Source organism: Gavia stellata, chromosome 4 (assembly GCF_030936135.1).
Source record: "Gavia stellata isolate bGavSte3 chromosome 4, bGavSte3.hap2, whole genome shotgun sequence".
Classification (NCBI taxonomy): domain Eukaryota; kingdom Metazoa; phylum Chordata; class Aves; order Gaviiformes; family Gaviidae; genus Gavia; species Gavia stellata.
The window spans coordinates 39,711,679-39,722,077 of record NC_082597.1 but is presented as its reverse complement, the minus strand read 5'-3'; the positions used below and the strand labels follow the sequence as shown (position 1 = coordinate 39,722,077).

General features: G+C 44.5%; 1 protein-coding gene across 1 annotated transcript; it reads left to right on the top strand.

Moving 5' to 3' along the window:
• The first annotated feature begins 222 nt into the window (after positions 1-222).
• Positions 223-6,791, top strand: IL26 (interleukin 26). The gene is made up of 5 exons (XM_059816113.1): positions 223-393; positions 766-822; positions 2,278-2,409; positions 6,554-6,619; positions 6,705-6,791. The coding sequence occupies exons 1-5, from the start codon at positions 223-225 to the stop codon at positions 6,789-6,791; spliced, it is 513 nt and encodes a 170-aa protein (XP_059672096.1).
• Positions 6,792-10,399: the final 3,608 nt, after the last annotated feature.

Sequence of the window (10,399 nt, the reverse complement as noted above, 5' to 3'; positions counted from 1 at the left end):
TGATTGTGGTCGAATTTGTTGAAAGTGGAGCAAGATGTATAAAAAAGCACAGCAACAATACTGATCAGCCAGAACATGAGCAATAGGTTATCTACGTGAGCATCTCAGTGCAGAAGCTGCTTTGAGGGTTAACAAAATTAGGTTAACCTCTGTCATCTAACCAGTCTTGCTGTATCATATATGCTGCTGTGGCAGTAGAGTCACGAAGATTTGGGAGTGAAGATGAAAGTATATTCTATTTTCAGATCTGGGCGTTTTTTAGTTCTGCTTTGTCTTTTCACTGTGGAAGGCAAAAAGTCACCTACAGGAAAGCATACCTGCCGAAAAGGACTCCTCTCCCAAGTGACAGAGAACCTGTATATCAAGGCAACTAGTTTAAAATCATCTGTTCCTGTAAGTTGATCCCACTAGTTGAAAAGTTTATTTTATTTATAGATGCTTCTTTACCAGCTTCATTACTGAGCACCTGGAAACCTTAATAAGCCGAATGATCTCTACAGTCCTGAGAGACTGGGTAATGCTGCTACTCCTTTTGTAAAGATGTGGAAAAAGAAGAGAGATGGGATGAGTTTGCCAAGGACTTTGCCATGGAAGAAGTTTGTAGCTAGACTGGCATTGGAACACAGATTTGCTGAGTCCTCCTCCTACATCTGAATAAGATGATGATGATTATTGTTACTACTAAGTTTTGTACAAACCAGATTTAAAACTCTGTCTCTCTTCCTCTGCTTAGGTTAATTAATACTAGCACATTATATTTTACAGAAGGATCTCATCAAGAACACAAGACTGCTTAAAAAGACAACAAAAATGCTGTTTATGGTAAGACTTATACTAGTGGTTTTCCATTTTCTTATTTTGATTTTCCTTTGGGCAGTAGAGATAGGAATGCGTGATCAAAAGGAATGACAGCCAACACAAAAATCACCTGTGTTTAATTGGGAAGGACATTATATTTATGAAAGCCATACATTTAATGAAGTCCTTGCTCCGCTTAGAGGAAGAGTGTTGTCTCTGCCCCATAGAAACAAATATTCCCCTGGGACACGAGGGGAGAGTTGAGTGTGATACGGGGAGACAGAGGTGGATTTGGAAACCCTGGCTGGAGGCACTTCTCTCTAGGCTGTTGCAGTGGTGCTCTGCCAGGGGAGTTGGGGTGAGGGTGTTTGCCATCTTGGGGAGGAGTGTGTTTGTGGTAGCACTTGCTCCTCCTGTGAGCTCCTGGCTGTGTGTGATCCTCCCCAGCAATGCTTTCAGGCACCAGCCCATTCACATGAGGGCCCCGGGCCACTGTCACCGTCCCAGCACCTGAGGGTATGCAGTACTGCGGACAGCCCAGGGATGCTGCAGAGCAGCCGGACACCCAAGGAGCTGCTTTGGGCTTTGACCTCTGCAGGTGCACTGCAAGAGGGAGATCAGAGTTCCCCAGTGTGACTCAGGATGGGAGTGAGACACTAAATTTGGGGTGCCTATTTGTAAGTGACTACAAGTGTGTGAGGTATTTTAGCTTCCTTAATGCAGAGATCTAGTCAGCAGGGCCAACTGAGTCAGTTTATCCTTAAGTAGAGACCTACTGGCCTTTGAACTCCCCTGGATCTCATTGATTACCTTGGGAATGAAGGCTCCTCACTTGCCTGTGGGACCTACCCACGGACACCTGCATTTGGGTGGCTTAATCTGCAGCTGCATTACCCTCCTGGTGGGAATTTCACACCTGATACTTGGTTCCATTGCCTAAAAATGGGCATACAGCCATTTGAAATACCTTTGGGTATCCAAGAGATCCCACAGGCCAGGCAGATGTGACACAGGGCGTACAGGACGACTGGTCTCTTCTGGAGCAGCAGTTGGGAATGGGCAGGATACCCTACAGCATCTCAAATAGTATGGGACACTGACGTGGAGGAATGGAACAACGACACCCACAATGACTCCTCCAATTTGGCCAAGACGGTCTGATTAACTTCCCAATTTATCTTCCATTTGTTCTTTGTGTGTTAAATAGATTTGTTGCTGTCACTTCTGTTCATGGTTGGTCTTACCAATACTCCTTTGGCTGCCAGCACAGCATCCTCCTGCCTTTCCTTCAGAAACCACAGGGGTACATTGAGCTGTTTAAAAAAAAGGAAGAAATCCAATGGGATACTGAAATTCATGAAGATGTTTTTATTGACTGTACATTTTCTAAACACACATATTTTTACAAGGCTGAAGTTTTAGGCCAAAGTTCACTTGCGAGATTTTCATTTGGTGACTCTTTACCTGCTTTGTTTTCAGACAAACTGCAGTGTTCGAGATCAGCTCCTCTCCTTCTACGTGAAAAATGTTTTCAGTCATCTCGGAGTAGGAAGTGACAAGTTGTACGTTATCAGTGCCTTCCAGGTCCTGCAAGCGAACATGAATGCCTGTGTGAGTACATTCCTGAGAGCCAAACTAACTTTGTCCAGCTGAAAGGTTAGGGAAGGGCTCCATCACAGTTTTTCTGCAGATAGAGAGGATGATTCAGAGTCACGGTGTGCCCCACATTACAGAGGACCCGGCTTCCCGAGGGCTTCCCCGCTGGGGCTGGGGAAGTTTAACACGGTCTATTTCCTCCCAGAGTGAGCTTGCGGGGAGCGGGCAAGGTGGTGGAGATACCATGGAGACAAGCCACTTCCCTGCTGCTGATGTCACCTTGTGCTGCCCTCTCAGCACCAAAGCTGCAAAGAGACAGGGTAATCGCAGGGAGAAATGTGGCTCCTCAGGTTTCTGCACGGTGTAACTGTAGTTTTGCTTTCCCTCTTCAACAGCGTATCCACTGGACATGTGTAATCTTTACTCACATGTCATCTCTGCTCCTCCATACTGAATTTTGAAAGAGCTGGTGGTGTCTCATGAGTAAGCAGGGACTGCAATTCCGAAGCACATTGGAGCAGTTTCCATGTGTCGGCTATGCCTGCAGTCGGAGCAGGTTGTCAGGGAGTGATGCTGCCCACGGGCAAAATGTCCCTAGAGGTGATCCGGGTGTCCCAGGGAAGAGGCACTTTTACCAATTCCATGTCATCATCCCACCCTGTAAATAACAACAGGACAGCTCTTAAAGCACACTTTTCCCCATACAAATATGTGTACTAACACGCTACGATGCTAAGTCGACACTGTCACTTGTGGGTCATTTCTCTTCTCGTCTTATTTTTAAGGGTAAAAGAATAACAACAGGGTGTGCCTTAAAACTTTATGTCCTATGGCTTTTTTTTTCCTCCCCTAAACCCGCAGTCCTTACAAGTCACAAGGTCCCAAAAAGTGGAGTGTGACTTAGGGTGAAATATAGCCACGGATATCCAGGCACATGTCTACAGTAATTTTAAAAAGCGAGAGCAAGATGGGAAGAAAAGGAAATGCTAATGAATTAAAACTTTGTCTAATCCGAATTGTTTGGTAGCATGCATTGCAGAACATTGGTTCTACATGCACACAAATATCTGCAAAGCAAAAATAAGCAGCTTCAGAGATTTCTTTGCAGTGCTATAGCTCAGAACTCAGCTGGAATATTTGTATAATGTAAGAAGATTCAAATCTCAATGGGAGAAAACTCCACCAGCTTTCAGGTTCTGCATTTATAACCATGCTAAATAGCTGCAATTTACAGTTATTATTCACAGCATTCAACAAACTGCTGTGGTTATCTGTGTCTGTCAAAATTCCAGGTATTGTATGCTATAATATACTTTACACAGACTTCATTCTTGTCTGGAAAAGAAATTATACCCTATACAAGTGCCAGTACACACTGAGGAGTTCAAACTGTCAACTGTGACTGAGTTCAGAATATCAGCTATTCTGAAATACCATCAGTGACTGGTGCTTGCTATATAACTTAATAACACATTTGCTTCTCTGCTGTATGGAGACAAAATGCTGCAGATTTCTCAAAGCTCCTGAATTCTTTTTCATAATTAGTGTCAGTGTTTTACCCAACACAGTCTAAACATAAAAATTTACATTTTTGGATCTTAAAAAATACTGGTAGGAGAGAAAATACTTCCTCTGGTAGCAGAAATGAGAAATGACGGCTTGTCATGATTTTCTAGGAAACATCTCATTTTTGGACACTAACATCTTTTAAAGTATTTGTATTAATTAAAAGCCAACAATACAAAACCATGTGAAAGAATAATAGAAACTGTGAACAGAATGAAAGTAATGGATCCTTTGCTAATACCAAGTTGGGGATTTCTCCATCACAGTATTCCTCAGTAAATCAGCAAACTCATTCATTCAGCTACATAAGCTCTTCAATTTTTATTATCTAGTTGAGTTATAAGATGTATATCAGAAGCGATTTCCACCATGGCAACATACTTATCTAATGAATTTGTTACCTTTCAAGGATAAAGTTGTTCGTACAATCAAGGGAAACAGTGATACCTTTATATACAAACCCACCCTATATTCCTTCATAAACTCAGGCTCTACTGCAGCCAGCTAGAGGCATGCATCCTATTTAATAATCCTAACAATATTTGTTCCAAACCACTTCCAAAGACTTTGCACTATATTACTATTACAATTCTCACCCTGCTAGTTCTTGGTTTTGTCCAAACAAGGAAGCATTAATATTTTCCACTGATTTAGGAGCCTGAGTCCTGTTTTTCAAAAACAGGTGGGTTGGATCTAAAATCTCTAAATCCCTTTTCTGCAGTGAAGTCAGGCTCTTTCATTCAGAGTATGACTGCATGGTAAAGGGAAGAGATATTTTCCCTTGGATACTGGGAGCATCCACCTGCAGCACCACTGGCCTCAGCAAAAGCTTGTTTACTTCTTCATGTGTCCTACTGGGTTGGCAACAGTGCCGAGAACCGTATGAAGTTGCTTCTGAGGACACACTTGTGTTCCTACATCAGTAGCAGACTATGGAAGCTTTTCCTTGCGTTTGAGTGGAGTGCAGAGAGGCAATATACTCAGTGCAGGAACTGTAATCATTGGCTCTGTCATTGGCAGGCAGAGCTTGTAGACTTGCAGCAGAGATTCCAGCGTCGCTCGCAATGAGCAAGCTTACTCGCTTGCTCATTTGTTTACTTGCTCTTTTTGCGGGAAGAACAGAGTTTGTAATGTGTATTACCACTCAAGCCAGTATAGTCATTTAAGGTCAGCTCTGCCACCGAACGGTTTCTGTGGAAACCTGCACTGTACAAGGTGACCTTAAAAAAAAAAAGAAGAAAAAAGGCCCAAGTCAGAAAGAACTGCCCTAGTTAGAAGATTTTTACAGGTTTACAAATTCGAGTTGCTTTTATTTGCACTTTCATCCTGCGAGGTGACTTTAAGAAGCACAAAAGGTGACTCGAAAGAGAAAATGTTTGTTGCTCCACTTTAAAACTTCCCTGTCAGGTAGAAAGAAGGACGAACCATCCATTTCAGCAGGGTCACCTCGTTTCACATGAGCTGAGGACCTTTGCCTCTTGCCTTTTCAAACACGTGGTCCTTGTTCGTAGATGGGAAAACATCAGATTTTTCCATTTTTTCCCCTGAAAGACTGATTCTCCGCCTGGAAAGCGCGGAGAGCTGCGGAGTCGGCCAGCCATGTTGCTGAGAAGCTCAGCCAGGCAGCTCCGAAGCGCCCGGCCGGGCCAGCTCCGGCCGGCAGCCCCGCTCGGGCAGCGCTGGGCGGCGAGGACGGGGCCGAGCCCGCCGGGGCGCGCCGGGGGCGGGGCGGGCGCGGGGCTCCCCCTGCCGGCTGCGCCCGGCACCGCCCGCCGCCGGCTCCCCCGCTGCTGCCGCTGCCGGCGGCCCTCGGGGACGGAGCGCCGACCCGCGGTGCCCCCGCTGGCTGGGTTAAACGCAGGGCGCAGCCTCCGGGTCCGGTCGGATCCACTCCTTCCTTCCTGAAACCAGCTTCCAGCTCCAACCTTGCAGTCATAACAGAGTCCTGTGTCTCTGATGTCACAGCAGGGGGGTAGAGGGACGCCAGAACTTGCAATTAGGACGTTGATTTGGGTGGGATGCCTGGGAGCTGGGTAGAGTCTTGCTGGCAAAATCCCTAGTGATCTTAATGGAAAACTTAGCTGGACAAAAGGGTGCAGGATTAGCTTGTAATTAGCCAGACAGTGGAGGAATGGGCAGGAAAATAGGGGGAAGCATAAATTAACTTTGTAAACATATTTGAAGGGTTTGCAGAAATGTCTGAAATTGTCCTCTGTACTTTGCAAAGGTCTTTGGCCCTTAGCCTCACCTTCTCTGAAGGTTCAATGTTAATCTTAGAGCTAGGATGCACTGTACAAAAGCTGTAACTGCAACTCATGTAAAGATCCCCGAGATAAATAGAAAGTGTTTAATAAGAAGACTTAGTGGTACTCATATTACAGTTTTTTTGTGCTGTGAAGTCAACTTACCAGGAAGCACACAAGGAAAATAACACATTTGTAGTAGCAGGAGATGCTGAAATGCTGCCGAGTTCACACATTTTGCCAGTAGTGCTATGGTGCCATGCTGTGGGTTGGACTCTTCCTCATCACCATGTCTTTACATCAGCATCTTTGCTGCAACAAGATCTTTTGGTTTCTTCTCATCCCTTCAGCTTCCATGTGCTCCATCCACAAGGTTAACTTCTGCAGTCAAAAAGTTAAAGAAAACGTTTCTTAAGGTAAGAGCAGGAGGCGCTGGCTCCCAGCTGCACCGGTCAAGAGCCGTGGGTGGTTTCTTTTCTAACATCTTTATCTTCTTGACAGCTTGGAGAGAAGGGAATCTACAAGGCCATCCACGAGCTGGATATTCTCCTCCCCTGGATTCAGGCCTACATACAAACCATCGTATGAAGAATGAGGAAGCGACAGACAACACGCCGCTTCGGTGCTAAGAACAGATCCTCAGCCAAAGGCCTGAGAGCTGGACATACACCGGGCCTGGCAGTAACTCCGTCCCACTGAAGGAAAGCCTCTGTAACACAGTGGCATAAAGAGGGATTTTCAAGAGCTTTCACAGTTGGCCTGGCATAGCAGCTATGCCTGTCCTGCAGTACAAGAGCAGCCTCCGGAGCAGTTACAGCATGATGTACTTCTCGTCCTGCCTGCCAGCAGCTTCCCAGGCAGCCCCCGGACACATTGCATGAGCGTAACTTGAAATCTGCTACCAGGGGGAGCAGACACAATGTCCCATGTGCCATGGGCACAATGTAGCCATGCCTTGTGCCACCCCATGGGATTACAACTCAAAGCAATGAGGACCACTTTTGAAAATCCCTCCCCTAAGCTATACTTGTTATAGCTGTATAACAGTATACACAAGCCGTTCTACATAAAAATAAGAAAATTAATTATATACTGCTTATCATTATTATTAATTTAAGATAATAACTGATATCTAATAAACATACTCCAATTAATGTCAAAACTTTGGTCTATGACTCATGCATGACCTTCAGATGTCACATGCTCTACATGACATCACACAATGCAGAAAAACGGAATAAATGGATTGCCTTTGACTAGGATTGCAAAATGGTTTGAGAGAGATTTATGGGAAGTTGTTACTCAAATGCTGGTCGTGGTTTCCAAAATATCTTTCATCTAGTACAGAATGAAGATGGAGTTGTCATTTTTGCACATTTTTAAAGATTTATCAGAAGAAACTACCTAGGTGATGAAAATATTCCCAATCTGTACGTTTGTACTTCCACAGGGGTGGAAAATTTCAGATCTCATATAGTGCTAGTATGGCAGGGGCATTGAATACATCGGTGTGCTGACACCAAAGAACCTGAGCCAGTTCCTCCTCTGCATTGTGGGCTTCTGCAGCCCAGGGGTGGTGGTTGGTCTCTGATAGGTGAACTCCTGAGTCCAGGGTCCAACAGCATGTGCTCTCTGAACAGGCTATGGTCAGCGCACCTTCATTTTTATTCCTTCAGGGACCACTCAGAAACTCTCTGGGGTCCTTGCACAGGCAGTAGCTAGAGCAGTAGGAGGCAGCCTGACAATCCCCACTCCTGAACTCATAGAAGGGCTACCACTGCTGCTAGTGGGCTGTTGATCTTCATCCGGGTGAGTTGTTAGTGGCTGGTGAGGGTTGAGGAGACAGAAGAGCATCATATCTTCTTTAAACTTGCAAATCACTGCCCAGCATCATGGAGGAAGGAAAGCACGAAGCTATGAATGAATCCAGCTTGTGACCTGCTTCTGTTGGGATCAGAGCTACGTTCTAGCCCATACTCCAGCAGTTCCTTACAACCCCACTTCACCTCTCCCTGCCCACAAACTGTGCGTGACTTGTCCTTTCTGATGCCTCAGAGACCTGGAGCGTGGCTGGCTTTCTCTTCCAGTTTCTTCCATAGCTTTGCAACACAATGCATCAGCACTGGCGACTTGTGGCAAAAGCCAAAGAAAAGCAATATTAAATTGTGATGTGCAAGTTACTCATTAGTGCGCTCTACTTCATTAAAAAAAAGGAAGGATGCCATCATTTTGGGAACCTGCCAAAGCATTCAGCAAATCTCAGCGACAGCAGCTTCTGATAACAATACACTATTTTTAAGCAAATTATGTCAGACAGATGCAAAGGCTTATCTTCAATGAGAACACAAGGCAATTTCTTTATACTTACATTTGATATGAAGAACAGTGGAATAAAGACATGAGCCTTTCAGCGCAAGCAATGACCTGTCATACCATTGGCTTTCTAGCTTTGTATTCTAGGAATTAACAACAAGGGATTATATTAGTTACATGTTGAAATATAGGACATTTTTCTGTTAAAGTACAGTGGTGGATGCTCTTGGGAAATACCACTGACTGACTATGGTGCCGGGACAGCAATAACAGCATGCACTTTGTGCACTCAGTGTATGCCGTGGCACTGGTACATATCTTTTGCAGGGGCCTCATGATGTCCCTGTGTTGACTTCAGTCATCACATACTAAACATCCCATTTCAGAGGAGGTGACTGAAGTGCCTGATTATGTACAACCCACAGGTCTGGTAAAAAGAAGGGCTGACTCCAAGAACTCTTAAAGGAGGAAAAAATGTCCATGTTTGCCATGGACAATTGTCAGGTAAATGCCATTTCTCGTTACTCTTCTGAAGATGGAAAATCAGTTATGCAGACAAAAGGAAATACAATACACAAATAAACCAATGTTACCTCTAACATAACTAGTCAGATGGTGACTGAAAGCTTCCCTATGAGGAGTTCATATTTTTTGGCCTGTATAATTTTCACATCGTCTTCAATCTCCAGCTTCCTCAGCCATTGACATGAGAGGACAGAGCCTGGGAACAGATTGCCCCTGTGACCATGGTAGGAGTAAAAGAGAAGAGTGAGAATATTTTGCAAGATGAATTCAGTTGCAAACTGTCCTATAAAAGCTAGTCAGTAAATAATTCTCAAAAACTCCAACAAAAAAAACACATAAAATGTTCCAACCAGTGAGGAATATATCATCTGCTAAAATTGTTCCTAATACCCTGGCCCTATAAATTTAAACCTGTTCCTCGTGAAGGATAATAGATATGCCTGACAAAAAAAAATGTTCTTATGTATATACTTTCTCACTCTGGGAGACAGCAAACCTATGTGCCATCCTACATGGTGATTTTAAATTTGACAGGGACCTGCCAATCCATAACATATATAGAGTTATATTAAAAGGAGCAGGTGAGGTGAGGAAAGCTGCCTTACGCCCTTTATTCCAGAGGAGAACCAGCTCCAGCTGAATGCCTTGCATGTTTAGCAATGAGACACAGATTTAATCATCTATTTTATTAGTAGTGTCATGTTATATTATTTCATTATTTGTTATTTTGTTACTAGAGGGAGTTCCAGTATACGACACACCAGGTTTTGTTGCAGTACCTTACCAGGCAACTGTATTTTATTTGAGCAAACTATATTATAAAACAAAGAAAGTCTGAACATTGCATTCCTGGCTCTGAGGAATCACCTCCAAATTATTTAGGTCTTAATGAATTTCTTTTTTTTGCTGTTTTGGAACCCTCTCCTTACACAGTAAGATGACACCTAGGAGGCTAACGAGACTGAAACACAGTCCTAACTCTCTCTTTTAGATTTCATGAAGCCGTTCGTTGCCAAAATAGCACATTCAGGGAGAAGAAGCAGGGAAAGCCAGCCCAGTGCTTTAATTAACAGGAGGCTGCAGAGACAGACCAGGGCAGACACAGGACCCCGCCGTCCAAAAGGGCAGGACCCATCCTGGCCACACATGGCTGGAGCGGGAGCCTGAAGGTTTTCCAGGGCATGATGCTCACTCCAGGGTGAGCAGGGGGACCCCAGGATGAGCTGGGCAGTGGGGGGACCCAAGGAAAGGGAGAAAGTTGCGGACAGCTGCGGCAAAGTCCCACCATTCCAGGGAGTCAATATTCAACATTAGCTTGCAGGGTTGGGTCAAATCTCTAACTAATACAAGGGCATTGC

What these genes read in the sequence shown, in the direction of transcription:
- IL26 (XM_059816113.1), top strand. Translation starts at nt 223, where the DNA reads ATGAAAGTATATTCTATTTTCAGATCTGGGCGTTTTTTAGTTCTGCTT. An exon ending in GTTTAAAATCATCTGTTCCT is followed by an intron (nt 394 to 765) that starts GTAAGTTGATCC and finishes TATATTTTACAG; the next exon opens with AAGGATCTCATCAAGAACAC. An exon ending in CAACAAAAATGCTGTTTATG is followed by an intron (nt 823 to 2,277) that starts GTAAGACTTATA and finishes CTTTGTTTTCAG; the next exon opens with ACAAACTGCAGTGTTCGAGA.